Genomic DNA, 15,325 nt, shown 5'->3' on the forward strand with positions numbered 1-15,325 from the left:
CACCGCGCACCATTCGCAGGCAAATGGACTAACAGAACGGCTAAGCAAAACTATCGCCGACATGATCTCCATTTATGTCGAAGTAGAGCACAAGACTTGGGACGAGGTGTCATCCTACGTCACGTTTGCTTACCACACGGCGGTGCAAGGGACCACAGGAGTAACCCCGTTTCAGCTGATGCATGGCAGAAAAGTAACGACCATGCTCGACGCGATGCTGCCGCACCAACCAGCGAGTCAAAGAGGTTCGTCATCTCGCGCGACTCCGAATTCAAGATCAACAACGTGTCGACGCTACCCGGTACGAACTTCGCCGGATTGACGTTCGCTTCAAACCTGGAGACATTGTGTGGCTCTGGACCCCGATGCAACGAAACGGTCTAAGTGAGGAACTCCTGAAACGCAACTTCGGACCCCTTACAGTGCTTCCTCGACTAGGGGATCTGAACTACGAGGTCATGCCCGACGGAACGTGGGCTTCATCACGCCGCTCTCCAAGACCGCAAGTCGTGCACGTCGTGCGCCTCCAGCAGTACTACGATCGATAGGACTGAAAACTACGTTTTGTACTACGATTGATAGGGTTGTGTTTTACAAGTCTCCGTAGTTTGTCGTCATTTTTGTTTGTTTTGCTGTTTTGTTGTCCGGTATATTGCATCGAGACGATGCGCTTTTAAAAGGGGGGGGGGGGGGGGAGGGGGGGGGGCGGGGGTAATGCCACGCGAGTCGCTGAGCGAGCGCGTAGGTGGCCGAATGGTTACCGCGCTTGGCTATCGCGCAAAACATCTGGGTTCAATTCCAGAAAGCGGAATGTTCTTTTATTTATTCTTTCTACTTGACTTTTCCGCAAATTCGAGAACTTTCTCGTCTGATCGAGCTACGAATGTTCTACGCGCCGAACGTTCTATACGCCGAATCTTCCAAAAAACATGCGGCTACAAAAGGTGCTCCGCGTGGCAAGCCGGGGTCAGTCTCGCCCCAGCGTTCGATCCTCCTGATTCGCAGCCATCGACGCCTGCGACGCTGGCCTTTTTTCTATTTTGATTTGGCAACAAGTTCGCCCAATTAAACGTTTAGTTTGCTTCCGTTTTTGTCGCCTCATTAATTGTCATTCGTGACATTATGTTCAAAACGTGTATTGCACGTGTATCTTGAAAGAAAGGGTCGATCATATGTAATCTTATATTTGTCACCACATTTGTAAAGTAGGCTAACTTTGGCGCACAACCAGTCTGTGGATATATTGTATTGCTTAAGTGATAATTGGTATATAATTGCTAGGTACTTCACCATCCATTCAGTATATCACTTGGGAATTTTAGAGGGGATACTGTTGGCACCAGTAAATTCTTTGTGTTAATGTTCAGCAAATGTGACGCGACACCGGTTTCAGTAATGAAGTCATAATTCTTAAGTTCATGGTCGTAAGTTCGTTTCCAGTCTGCATATTATCGACATAAGAAATATTTGAATCAATGCAAACCGAACTAAAGGATTCGTTGCACCTTTGGGCTATGGCAGTAGGATCCGGAATGACGATGCCGATTTCAACATGTTGGCGTAAGGCATTATAGTGGACACTGTTAGCTGAAAGGCCTCATTCACACAGCCGGCACGTCTCCCATCCCGGCACCGTCTTGGGAGCATGCCGGGGCGGGGACGCGACGGCAGGGTGTCCGATCAGGCCGTGCAAGCAAAGCGACGGAGGCCGCGACGGCAGGATTGGATTGGATCGGATTGCTTATTTATTCAACTTAAATTACAAAATAAAGAGATATATGTGCCTAAACATTAGTGCAAAGGTTTCTTTTTTTCTTTTTTTTTTTTGAAAATTAAGTATTTGCGTCTTCTTTTAGCAATTCCCGCCGAAAAAGAACAAGAAAACCCACACAACAAGCGTTGGCCCACTGTTGGCCACCGAACGGTGAAAACTCTTTCAAACTTAGACAAACTTTTCTATTTTGTGATTGGTCGGTTTTCGATGGGGGCGGTACTCCGTCATCCACCGGGATGCCGGGACGCCGGTGCCGTACAGCAGCTCCCAACGTCACCCGGCACCCGACGCGGCAAGCTTTCCGGCGAAAACCGGGCCGAAACTCCTCTCCCCTGACGGGAACGCCCCACGCGAAGGTGACGGGATGGGAGAAACGCCGGCTGTGTGAATGAGCACACCGGCGGCGGCCGTTGTGCACCCCCAGCGCCGCATAGCAGGTGCCGTCCAAATCTCCGCGCATGCGCGGTGTGGCGGAATTGCTCTTTTCACCTGCGAGCACACCCTCGCTTTGTTGTCTGCTAGGCGGAGTGCAAACGACGCCACAGCGTCGTCTGCCATTGTTCGCTGAAAACGGTTTCGTGCGCGCCTATTTAGGAACAGACCAACTATCAGCCGTCTCTCCTACTCTGATATTCACGCCATAACGAACTGGTGTCGAACTCACTCTAGGCAGGCAATGTTTTTTGGGGCAGATTGCAGATTCATTGTGACAAAAACCCTCTCTACGTTTCTTTTTTGTAGCGTGAGCTACACTGGCCGATGTTGAGCAGTTTCGCGTGGCTCGCAAAATGAGCCGTGCTCCGTGCTGCGCAAGCGCGAGGAGCAGTGACGTCACACGGCGCACAGCTGGCGCGCAGGAGACGCCGCCGCCGCGCGCGCCTCGCCGGTCTGCGCATGTGCGAGGAGCAGTGATGTCGCACGGCGCACAGCTGGCGCCGTGCGGTGTCGCCGGTCTGCACAAGAGCCGTTTATTGAGAGAGTTTGGCCATACATTGGTTTGAATAGGCGAGAATCTCAAAGCCAACCACAGGCCTCGAAACAGCCCCTAGCGGTGGTCGTGTGCTCTAAATATGTGACACGACCAGGGTTGGGCAGTATTTAAAATACGTATTTCAAATACTTTGTGTATTTTGCATTTGTATTTAATTACAAATTGGGTAATGTATTTGACGTCTGTATCCAAATACTAAAACGTGGGTATTTCAAATACAATTGTAATTAAATACAATTTTGTGGGCGAAAATACATCCCTCAAATTTATTGTCACTGTCCAGAGCAGGAACAAAACTACGTTCTGCACCGATTGCAGTGTCTCCCAATCAAGCACAAGCGTTTAGTTACTTTTTGATTACGGAGCTAGCCTAAAGCCTCGTTTACATGAAAGCGACTTCAGCGCATCGACTCCACTCGTTCTCCGAACGAAGCCGACGCGGCAACGTTTACATGAATGCGCACCAAGCCCTACACGAAGGTGGCGCCTCGCCGTGTCAAAACTCGAAGTTATGCACTCCCGGAACCAGCCGGGTCATTCAGGACCAGAAGGGGACGTGTGTGCGCACGCTTTGAGGATCGAAGCCTCCGCGCCTCGCCGCGCCAGACCTCGCCGATCGCGACCACCCAACCAAACCCCGAGTCCGAAAGGCTCCTGCGCAGCCAGGAACGGAACCAAGGTAGGAGCTGCTCGTTCCGCGCTACCCTACAGTGCTCTACAGTGCTCGGAGCTCTCGGTGTCGTTCGTGCTTGCGCCGAAGTCTTAGGGGCCCCTTCGGACGCGCATGTCGTACTTCGCGAGGCTTGGACGGGGGCCGCCCTCACCGAGCAGCTCCGCTATATTCCGCTTACTTATGATGGCAATAAAAGCTCGCGTTTGTTCTCGGAAAAAGGTTGCGGGCGACCATACGGGACCGCTCTCCGCGCCGTTGACGAGATTGGCCGCCGCCATGTTCTCAGCTGTTCACTCGCTCCCGCAGCGAGCGCCCTCCGATAATCCCCCCCGTTCCAAAATGCGATGCGACCTCCGTTTACATGGGCTGAATGAATACGCACTCGCCATCTCGATCCACCTCTGTCTGGCGGCTTGAATGCGATGCGCTTTCATTGCGCATTATACCGTTTACATGACCGCATTGAATGCGACAACTGGATTCTATGCGCCTAAATCGCATTCATGTGAACACGGCTTAAGGCAAGAATAGTGACGAAATCGACGTTCACAGACAGCCTGGCTAAATAAGTGCCTGTGACAACTTGTGATGCTTTCCAGCCTGATTTCCATCCATATTTTTGCCTGGAACATTCTAAATGCGCGGGTCGTCCAGACTTTCGTAACTGGTGCGAGTTGCAACAATAAAAAATTCTCTAGCTAGTGCTGCGCGTCTTGGTCGTCTCAGTTCTTTGTTGGTCTATACCAAAATGTAATCGACAAAAAAAGCTGCTTGAAGCTCTGTACTTTTTTCACCTACTACGTCCAAGCTGATTACATTTTTTGCGATTATATTTCTAGTACGTTACTAGAGCCTCGCACACTAACTCCTGAGTGTGCGATGCAAAATTAAAATGAGATACCCAGAAACCGGTTGCAGGTGCTCTGAAGTCGCTGACGCAAATTTTGAGGAATGTATTTGGAAAAGTATTTGAAGGAGACCAAATACATTTGGTTGTATTTGTATCTTGTACTTAAATGCTTTTTTTTTTTTGGAAATGTAATTAGATTTGTAATTAAATACGTTTTTGACGAAGTATTTTGTATTTGTATTTCGATACATATTTTGCATGTATTTTGCCCATCCCTGGACACGACTAATTTGAGCTGTTTTAGCGTCGCTAGAATGAAAAGGTTTAGCTCTCGGTGACTGAAAACTTTGCGCATGTGAGGTTTTCGTCACGCCAATATTCAAGTGTAGAATAAACGAACGTGCACTCCAAACCAGGGCCGACTTGCTAGAAACAGCGTCTCAGCTGAGACGGGGAAAGAAAGCACTGCCAAAACCAGCGCACGAGCCGAGCGGGACTCCCCGTCTCAAGACGCTCGCGCGCCCCACCCTTTGCACTGTTTTCTTTCAGCCAGTCTCAGCTAAGACGCTGCTCTACCAAGCCGGCCCAGAGCAAACTGTCACCGATACTTCATCAACACAACCATCAGCAGTGCAGACAAAGGCATGGCCACGAGCGCGTGGCTTTGGAAAGTGCCTCCTATGCAAACAAAAGCATTTCGCTGAGCTAGGCTCACGCGCCTGTGCTTTTGTCTTCACTGCAGACATATTTGTGAGATGGACTAGAGAGGTCGAGATTGAACGCTTTTATTTCGCGCTTTAAATGTTGTTTGCGATATTGTGCCGTCGCGGTCTCTTGATTGGTCAACGCTGTGTCGTACCTTTAGTTTACGCTCTAACCGCGGGGGGAGTTTTCGCCGCTGGCGGCGCCTTTGCCCCGCCCGTTATCCAAACTCTCCTAATATACGGCTCTGGGGGGCTGAGCTCGGCTCGGGCGGTCGGAGAGTGGCATATTCGGAACTTGCGGCGAGATGCTGTGACGTCATTCTGACGTGGCAAAAGCCGCCGCGGATAGGAAAAGCTTGCCGGCTCCGACCTAGGCGAGTTTGGGCGAGTTGGGCGCGAGATGAGGGAGGCGCGTCCAAAATGACAGCGTTTGTGTGCGTGTTTCGCCGTTGGTGTAGGTACTTAAGCCACGCCACTGGGTTTGACATAGACGACGTTGATTTTCAACAACTCTATCGCCTCTCGAAATACGTGGTAAGGTGGCTGTGCGATGAACTGCGTGGCGAACTGGGCTTGAGGCGATGGAGGCGTGAAGGAACCGTCGTCCCCGTCGAGAAACCTACAAATTCTACGAAGTGAATCCTAGAAACAAATGTGTTTTTACGGCAATCTGCAACAAGGAACGCAATTTATCATTACCTACAGGCTTTTACAATTATTGTCATGGTTTGCTGCGCTGCGTAGATGCAAGAGAACATTTAGTGAAATCGGTCTATACATAATTCTAATATCTACAACGTGCGATCTCCTCAACCCAGGCACGGGCATGTTCGTTGCTTCGGAAAGCGTGCAAATCACTCGCCATACGCACGGACACTTCAAATGGAACAGGCCAGGAGCCCTTTTTTCAAAATGTATTTTAACGTGTTTTTCTACCAGACGTATTCCAGGGCGGGTCCAATCAGAGGACGTTCTTGGTATGAAGTTTGATAATGAGGTATGCCGACTGTAAAATTATAATCAACTCGCGCAGAAATGCATGAGGAGTTAAGGTATAACTTTCTGTTAAAACGTTAGGATTAAAAAAAAAATTGTAGAAAAGGTGTAAGCGAGATGTTTTGCGACGTAAAAGAAGACTATTGAACCATTGATTATTCAAGTGGTCGGCCCGAACTTCGACGTAAGCAATTTTTAGAGTCAATAGACAGTCTGAAACTCCGCTTCTTTTCATATCTGTGTTGTCTCTCGATCACCACATGTATTATATATATATAAGTCAAAGATACCTTCGGAGTTACTGGGAAGTTTACTGAATATATTGCGCCAGTTTTGCAAAGAGGCTCGGCATTGTCAAGAGACGTCATAGATGTGAGGACATCAGACTGCGCAGAGCAGTAAGAGGCCAATAGGGCGAGAAAGACGCGACGTCAGAAAAGGAAAAAGATATATAGAACAAAGCACCAATATGGCAGCAGAGTCAGGTGCTCAGTATAGGGCGAGATAACTTGGCTTGAATGCGTTCCCATGAGTAGGGTGGCGGGGTTCAATGCCAAAAGAGGCGTACCGGAGATCTTCGACACTGCGGGGAGTACAATGGCTCATAAACGGTCGGAACAGGCTCTGCGACGACATCTTCGGTAATAATTGCGCGTAAAGATAAGCCTCCAAAACCATTCGTTCAACAAACTATCGGTAAGGGTCCTTAAAATCGGATTTAAGTTAAATCGCGAACGCGAACAGCACAAATCTCATAACGATTCAACGCAATTGATAAAGGAAGAAATGGAAATCTAGGAACACTTGCAGCAATTAAAACGTTGTTCAATAATTAACAATACACAGGGAACATCAATACTAACCCTGACCAAATGGCACTCTATTTTCAGTGGTAATCGGACACTGGATTCTTCGTTCTTTTTTTTTCATTTTTTTTTACTCGGGTATACGTACTTTCACCTCTAGCCTAGTTGCGGTCGCGGGCATGCCACTTCTGAAAGGGCGTTTCAGTCAAACAATACAGTTCGTCCCTGTGTGCTCCAACATGCAACATCTTACACAGTCGCTTTAGGTGAAAAGTTTAACCTAAAGTAAACTGCAATTGAAAGATTTGTAACTCCAGACAAGTGCAGAAGGTTTCACTTGTCCGGGCCCCTTCGATGCCGTCCGTTGAGGGCTGCAGGGACAATTGTGAACAATGAAAGAAGGCCACTCCTGCGGAAAATATAAACGTACCTCTCTGCCTCATGCAGCTGAAGTAATAGTCTGTAAGTGTGAGTGTCTTTGAAGTGCTCTAAACTACGTATCGCAATTGATTCATAATCGAAATTGTATTTTTCGCTGTTTATTACACATTGAGCAGAAGTTGAAAATATGTCATTTTTACTTCTAAAAATAGGCTATGCATTAAATAAACGAGGCCGATTAATTGATTAGTTATACGAATGAAATTTGGCCATTAATCGGGTTAAAATTTTACAGCGGAGTTGTTAAGGGCTAGGTTCCCCAGGATCGTGTCCGGTATGTCAACACAAGCCTACCTGGACAGCTACCGCCATCTATAAGCGACGGCTGCAAGCACGCAACCAGTATGGTTTCCGCCGTCGCTCTTTGATGGCGCCAACCTTTCCAGCTATAATAGAAGAGTGGATAGTTGGGCGCATTGGTGGGAATTCATCGTAGCAAACAGCGCGAAAAACAGACGACGACGAAGTGTATCGAGTACAGCTCCGCTGGTCTTCCTTATTCACGAGAGTGGAAAGGCTGAACGACTTTAATCGACGCCCAGCACTAGAAAGAACCCGTATCAATCACTTTGCAGCACACTGTCTGAGGGCATATCTCTGTCAACATGCCGTTCCACAACGCAGCAGAAACAGCCGTCGATCACAGCGCACCCTGGGTGCTCGTTTGCAATTTGTTTTCACGTTTACTTTTTTTTTTTTCTTTTTCTCTCGTCACGTGCCGGAGGCCAGCTCGGGCACACATTGGACGCGAGTGTTATGTAAGCGTTCGACTGGGGCTCCCGTTCGGCCAGGAAGAGGCGAATCCCAGCAGAACGCTGATGTCGCACTTGTGTGACCCTCTTCTGTAACTGGAATGTGTTACAATAAGTGTAGGTAGGAGTCAGGTATGTATGCATAACACATTCCATTTTGATATACCTTTATGCAGAGTTCTGCCCTAGGATATTCTAAACCCCATACGTATCGGTCTTACGTGTTACGTTTTTCAGGACCAGAAACCGGTCTTACCTTTTCCACATCCTACTTCCTCTCCTGGAGGAGTGGGTGAAGCGTGTGGCAACTACAGAAAGTGCCAGAGCGGCTTGTGCTGTTTACAAACACACAATTATGATGGTGCTTGGGCCACCTGTCAACCTAAAGGGAGACCCGGACAGCAGTGCTCAGAGGACCAAGTCAAGGGTGGAACCTATACTGCTCACTGCCCCTGCCTCACAGGTGATCGCTGAGTCTCTTTATATATATGTATTGTAGACTAGGATTGGGGAGTTGTGGTGCGCAGCAGATAGGGTCATTGCTAGAGCGATTTTAGGTTCTGTTTTGGACAGGAAAACACCGATGTTTCAGTCAGCTTTACGGAGGTACAAAAAGCTTGCATTTCTTTTCTTTTTTTTTTTGTAGTTTGAAAATATTATCATATAATGCATAACGGTGTCAACAATACCCACTGCATGTCAGTTTTATTCTTTTGATGAGTTTTATAGCCGCCACAGTTTACCTACGGCAAAAATTAAAGTTCTGAAAGAATTTCCATGAAAGCTACCGGGCATAGAGCTTCAAGCTAAACATAGAACTAGTCAGAGTTATATTAGGAAGAACTTGAAAAAGATCCTCAAAGAGGCGGAGAAGCCTCTTAGCTAAGAAACGTAGATGTTTCATGGCTATGTATCTTGTTAGAAGCATCAAAGAGCTGCGAATATTTTGTTCGACACTCTTGGTGAAGTCATGGCTGCCACTCTGAGGCTGCCAAAATGTTCCCAGGGCCGCACATGGGAAGGACTTTTCTAAACAATTTTTGTTGGAAGTTAACTGTAAAATGCAATTATTATGTTTTTTAACAGAACAGAAATAAAGTTCCATGTGAAACTCTGAATAGGATCACTATACACGGTGTTTTCTCTAGATGGTCCAGAATGTTTTGTGGGACGATGCCAAAGAGTTAATATGTCGCTTTGTCTAAACTAGAGATCATGGGTAAAACTAGAAAAAAAGGATAAATTGGTTAATTAGTTAGCTAATGAACTTAAATGTTTTACTTCACTTTTTTTTCCTGGTACATAATGTAGTTGGAAAATGGCCGCTCGACCTAATTAGACGCTAGCCGTGACTTAAAAGTTTCATTAAAGAATGCGTAGTGGGCGCGTTGAAAGACGCGAGGCGTGCCGTGGGGGCAGAGGGGGAGCGGAACTGTTGACAGACTCGGCTTGCACGAGCCACGCCCTCCTCTCTTCGCATTTCATTATTCCCCGCTAGTGCCTTCGCGAGGCGTTCAGTCGTTCGGTGCTCGTGAAGTAAGCACGAGTGATTGCAAGCCTGCCAAAAATGCCCTCGCGCGCAGGATGCTCGTGTTTGAGCATAGCCTCCTTTATTCTCTAAGCCTGTTAAATCCCGAACTTCTCTGGTTTGTGGCTTGTCGCTGTTGTTTGTTTCTGTTTGCCGTTCTAGTGAGAGTCGGGCATAAGTGAGCTAATCTAATTAGGTTGCCGTGGTCGCGCTGGGTTCCGCGACCTGTCAGGATCGGTACGAAGTAGTAGGGTGACCATAATCCTCAGTGTAGAAAACAAAGCAGGGAGAAGGAGGGGGGGGGGGGGGGGGGAGGGGAGGACAGTGCGAAAAGAAAAGCTCTGCTTCTATTTCTTGTGAACGAAAGCTGACGGGCAATGGAGGTCTAAGCCATTGCTTTCAGGGTAAGGTGATTTCTCGCATAAATAATAAATACCAGTCCCAATAAACCGAATGTGGAAATTTTTTTATTCCAATTTATTGCGTGTTTCGGTCATTTTTTTTTTTTTTTCACATCTGCCTCAATCAGTTTCGTTCTAGGATATGTCTCATTCACATAGTGCGATTTCGCATGTGATTTCCAAACTGCAACATCGCTCGCGCGGCAAAAAAAGAACAAGTGTGGTTAACGTTGCAGTGTTTAAAGTATTATTTTTTTTTAACCATTTATTTCTTCCCGTACCATTGTTCCTACCCCTCTCACGTAAATACGTCTGTGAAAACTAAACATATCAACAAAATTAACAGCAAAAAGAGCTCAAAACTGTACCGTTGTGGAAGCTACCATTTTCATAGTATGCTTACATGTTTACAAAAAAAAAAAACTGTCTGTAACAAGTAAACTTTCGTCGGTTTTCTTCCACTCACCTAGTACTCAATTTGCAACTATACACATGCCCACAAAACGGCTCACGAAACTTCATTGAGACAAAATGAAAAGATGACAGGTTTGAGCCTCTACAATGGGACTGTCCCGGCCAAAACAGGACTTAGAGTCACCCTATGATAAGGGCCACTTCGACCCCTGAACATGACCCCTTCTACAATCCCCGCTATTTCGAATCTGTCTGGATACATCCCCTGCATTCCGAAAGAGTAAGAAAGTCACTAACGCTGGCCTTCGTTGGCGACGTCGCAGAATCTGCCACCTTGAACTCAGCGGAATTCAGTTCAGCTAACTGATGTAGGCGAGCTCACTTGTTCAGCTGTCGCTAGCGGATCAATTACAGTAGGCACTGCTGTGTAACTGCGGCCCAATCGGGATTGCCTACTATAGCTTTAAAGTATATCAGCATTAAAACAAACAATTTTACTCCGAAGTCTATGGTTGCTTATTTCTAATACTAAAGATATTGCCAATGTAAAACATAGGACAATGATTTCTAGTTGTAACGATTATTTCTGCTTCTTTTTTTTAGGTGCGATATCTTTACAATTACGTTGACATGATTCTTTACTTTTTCAGGTCCATGTCCAGCAATTCCGAATAACAGATGTCTTTATTTGCCAAATAATTGAATAAACAAAGTACGGTTATAAACCTCCATTTTTTCCCGCGTGCAGCTGCCGTGAACTACTGAATCAAAGAGAGTTTATATGGCAATCGCACGAAATCTTATCCGGTGTAACGCACAAATGTCAAAAACAAATGGCAATTTCACAGAAGAAATAAAGCTTCATATTTGCTCCGTACCTCGTTATCCCTAGTTTTGTTTTCACTGACAAGTCCCGCACTTTTATTCTTTGTTTCTTCGTGAGGCTCGCCCATTGAATATGTCATTCCCTAAGATAACGGGAAATGGGCCCGATGTGCAAATTTTATCAAGATACTTACAATGTGCAACGCCGGAGCGACCTTAGCAGCTGAAGGGCAATCTAAAAAACGAATGTCAACGAAGAGCTGAGTATTTGTTCCCTCCGTTGTATCGCGGCCATTCGCAGACCCGTACCTAACACGCCAACGTAGCGTACGCGTAATAAATACTTGGTATTGTGTGGATATTTATACAGCGGGTGGCTGGTCAGTCATTTCAAAGTTGCGACGAGTCACTGGCTGTAGATGAGTAATTTAGCCAGTGCAGTACAACCCCTAGCCTGGGGTCTTTACCGTGCACCACGCAGTAGTGATACACGACCGCACATTGGTACGATGCTCATCCAGATCTAAACGGGCAGGGGTGGGGATTGAAACTAGGATCCCTGGGTTCTGCGCGCAAGCTTTCGCTCCACGCGCTCTGAGCTGGTGTGGGCTAGCTCAATTGGCCACCGATCCCCCTAGCATTCGCGTACCTTGCCATAGCTTTTGTGGATTAATCAGCATGTGCAAGTGATGCAGTATGTCTACCTTTCTTATCGTGACTTTATTAGACGGTTAAAGTTTCAAGGCGAAAGTAGACGACGTCGCCACAACGAAGCCTAAATCACCGCCGATCGGCATACGCAGCTTTTCGCATCAACTCCGTGCGTGTGCTCGTTTTCGACTTCGATGCACTTCGACGACGGCCAACACGAAAATTAGCTTCGGGTTTTGACAATGCGCTGAGTTTATCTGCCATTCGTAAATAATCTCCTTCTTTCACTGTGGCAATTGTCATACGTGTTTTTTTTTTTTTTTTTGGTCTTTAACTAGCTCAAAACCTGATAAACCCACAAAAAGAAAAGCATGCTTACCGCACCCCGTCCACACCTCGAGAAATCCACGAAGACTAGGAAGAGGTACGCCGCGATCGCGGAGTGCGAGGTAGAGATCCGTGGTGTCCGCGGCTCGTCGCTGTACAGTGAAGGAAAGGGAAACTCTTGGACAGCCGTTTCCCAGAATGCATCTCAGCCTTCAGGGACGCTCCGGCTTTGCGCATTTTTCATTCTATAAAATACAAAACAAACTCAAAGACAACTTTCTAAGCCATTTTGAAAATAAGTGTAGAGCGCGCACGCGCAGCTGCCATGGGCGCCGCTGAAGGTGCGTACGCACACGTGCGCCAATAGCTGTGACTGCATAGCCACAAAACGTCCGCGTGTATGCACGTTTACAAGCATGTGGTCCCGACTGGTTCGCCATGCGTTCAAGTACGTGCAGAATGCTCGCCAAGGTTGCTTTGGCAGGCTTCTAATTTCAAGTGCTATCCTCACATGAGCAGTAACATGGCGGCGGCCAGATGCCCGACAGACGATCATCATCGCGTGCATTCCTGGTCTCGCAGGCATCCCGGTAAGCGAGAGTGCGGACTGGGGGGATTGGAGGCCAAACGGGCTAGCTCACACTAGGGTAAAAGCGCGCGTGTGTATGAAGGCACTCTAGCTCACACCAGCTCGGAGCACGTGGAGCGAAAGCTCGCGCTGCAGAACCCAGGGATCCTGGGTTTATTCCCCACCCCTGCCCGTTTCGATCTCGAGGAGCACCGTACCGGCGTGCGGTCGTGTATCACTACTACGTGGTGCACGTTAAAGGCCCCAGGCTAACGGTTGTGCTGCACTGACTAAATTTTTTATCTACAGTTGGGAGACAAGTCGCCCGTTGAGGCAGACTAAGTTCTAGGCTGTATAAACATACAAACACACCAACTTTTGTTTTTCTCGAGGGTGCGGACGGGGCCGCAATGGCACTGCTATACACGCACGTATTCAGCCCTCACAAGGCCCGGTCCTCTCGCCCGTTCAACGGGATGTTTCACAGGCGAAGTCTTTAACCGAAAGGAGTTGAAAAAGGAGAAAGAGAAAACCCGGAAAGAACGTTTCTTCGCCCTTGCAAAAATCTGTATGGACACTTCTAGGACGTTATATAGACCAGCGTCCATAGGGAGAACAAAAGGCATCTATAGGGAGACCACGACCTCTGTTGCCTCCGTGAAGTCGCCCTATGGCTGCCCTATAGAATATTGGCCAACGGACGTTCTAAGGACGTCCTATTCTATGGATGATGTGTGGTCATTCTATACCTTCTCTATGGCAAGGCGCCATATAGAGTTTATAGGGACTCTATAGGGTGTCTACACAGGGTCTTTACGGTGTCTATAGGGTGCCTGCAGAAAACCCATACAAAGTCTACAAGGAGTCCATAGGGAGTCCACAGGGAAGCCATACAAGGTCTATACATGGTTTTCATGGGGTCTGCAGAAAAGCCATGCAAGGTCTACAGGGAGTCCCTACAGGGTCCGCAGAGAAGCCACTCAGTCTGCAGGGGGTCTGCTATGGGGTCCGCACCGACCAACGTTTCTAGAACAAGTCAGTTGGGAAACTGCTAAAGAGCTTGCTCTGAAAAAGCGGCACCCCCCCGATCTGTACTCGAAAACCAAACTAATTGCGATCGCAACGCCACCATTCCACCCGCAGCGGCCACTTGGAGAACTGCACGACTGCGTGTGTTGGTTTTGGACTATCGATATTCGACAGCATGTGACTGTTCTGCTTTGGCTTTAATCGACCACTTTGGCGCCGAAACACATACGGTAGAAGAGGGGTTTCAGGGATGCCAACCCCCGTCTCCCAGGCGGACACGCCGCGCATTGCCACCGAAGTTAGGACGCACCCAAGTCGGGACGCGCTACCTGAAGTCGCCGGTGAGGCATGGCTGTAAAAAAATATGATTAAATGTGCCGCAAAACCCTGTAAGCTAAAAGTGTATGCAAACATCAGGCCCTTGTCATTTTGTACTGATCTCCAATAAAGGATTCTACAAAAAGAGCTTTTCCCCATTCGTTTTTACGCAAAAACGTGCTCTGTAAAAGTCATTTTAAAGAGTGTAGGGTCCTTAGGGTCTGCAAAGAAGCCATACAAGCCATACGAGAGCGAACACAAGCGTCGCTGCGGTCGCCACGCCCTGATTGGGTGAGGTGTACCGTGACGTCAGGGGGAGTACTCCGCTCCGCGATCTCTCATCGGCTCGCTTCCCAGCACCTGTTTCCTGGTATGGCGTTGCGTGCCGCAAGCTCTTCGAGGAGCTGGACTTCGTTTACCCGGTGTACAAGACGTTGAGTTAGGCTGATATTGACGTGCTTTCGTACATTTATAAGCCTGCTCGTCTCTTTTACTTTTAAAATTGGGTTACAAATCCCGAAAGCTATCGGCGGAGGCAATTCCGCGGATGAACCTCCCCGGCCGTCCACATGACACAAGGCAATTTTGCGATGGATCGGTAAAGCGGTGGCGTAAGTGTTTCAGACGCAGGAATTCTGTTCCTTGCATGTTCATGATTTAGTACGATATTACATCCCGCTTTCAAGGCATTTGAAGTAGCATTTATATAATGGGCCTTTGGGTGGTCGGCAAATTAGCTTGCGACCCCGACTTTGCGCTGCCACTCTGCATGCGCTAGTTCGCAGATGTTTTAAAGGCCCTGTGTCTGATTTTCTTTAAAGTGCTGGTGGAACAGGGTCGTTTTACATAAATGTAGCTTCTTCGTGAATTAGTTATATAGTTTATACACGTATGCAGGCATATTTCTTAGAAGATGCACAATTATTGGAAATTAGTTTGTATGGTAGCAGCAAAGACGGCCGAATTGCCCCCATTTGCCTGTATGATATGTATTGAACTGCCCAAAATATGCACAGCAATAGTGCCGTAATTTGGAATGTTTATACTTTTTCTTGACATTTTTATCCCAGCCTTGGGTATTCGGAAAATACACAGTTTAGTCTGAATTGTCATTTCCAATTAAAAGAGACACTGCTGCAGGTCTCCAAAAGCTTAATTAGCCTCCAAGCTCCCTACAGCTGGACTCTCTGACAACAGAGGAAAACAGGATTAAAAGCAAGCATTGGAACGTCTGTCCAGTGGTAGACGCAGCACTAGTAGCAGAAAATGTGGATCCT

The 15,325-nt window shown here is 47.5% G+C and overlaps 1 protein-coding gene across 1 annotated transcript; it reads left to right on the top strand.

Moving 5' to 3' along the window:
* Nucleotides 1–3,411: 3,411 nt before the first annotated feature.
* LOC115310906 (U-scoloptoxin(18)-Er1a-like) lies at nucleotides 3,412–11,128 on the top strand (the record flags this gene model as incomplete). The annotated part of the gene is made up of 3 exons (XM_040205464.1): nucleotides 3,412–3,444; nucleotides 8,225–8,450; nucleotides 10,981–11,128. Coding segments are annotated over 3 exons (312 nt in total), but the record flags the coding sequence as incomplete, so codon positions are not given.
* Nucleotides 11,129–15,325: the final 4,197 nt, after the last annotated feature.

This window comes from Ixodes scapularis, unplaced genomic scaffold, assembly GCF_016920785.2.
Source record: "Ixodes scapularis isolate PalLabHiFi unplaced genomic scaffold, ASM1692078v2 PGA_scaffold8__174_contigs__length_109621045, whole genome shotgun sequence".
Classification (NCBI taxonomy): domain Eukaryota; kingdom Metazoa; phylum Arthropoda; class Arachnida; order Ixodida; family Ixodidae; genus Ixodes; species Ixodes scapularis.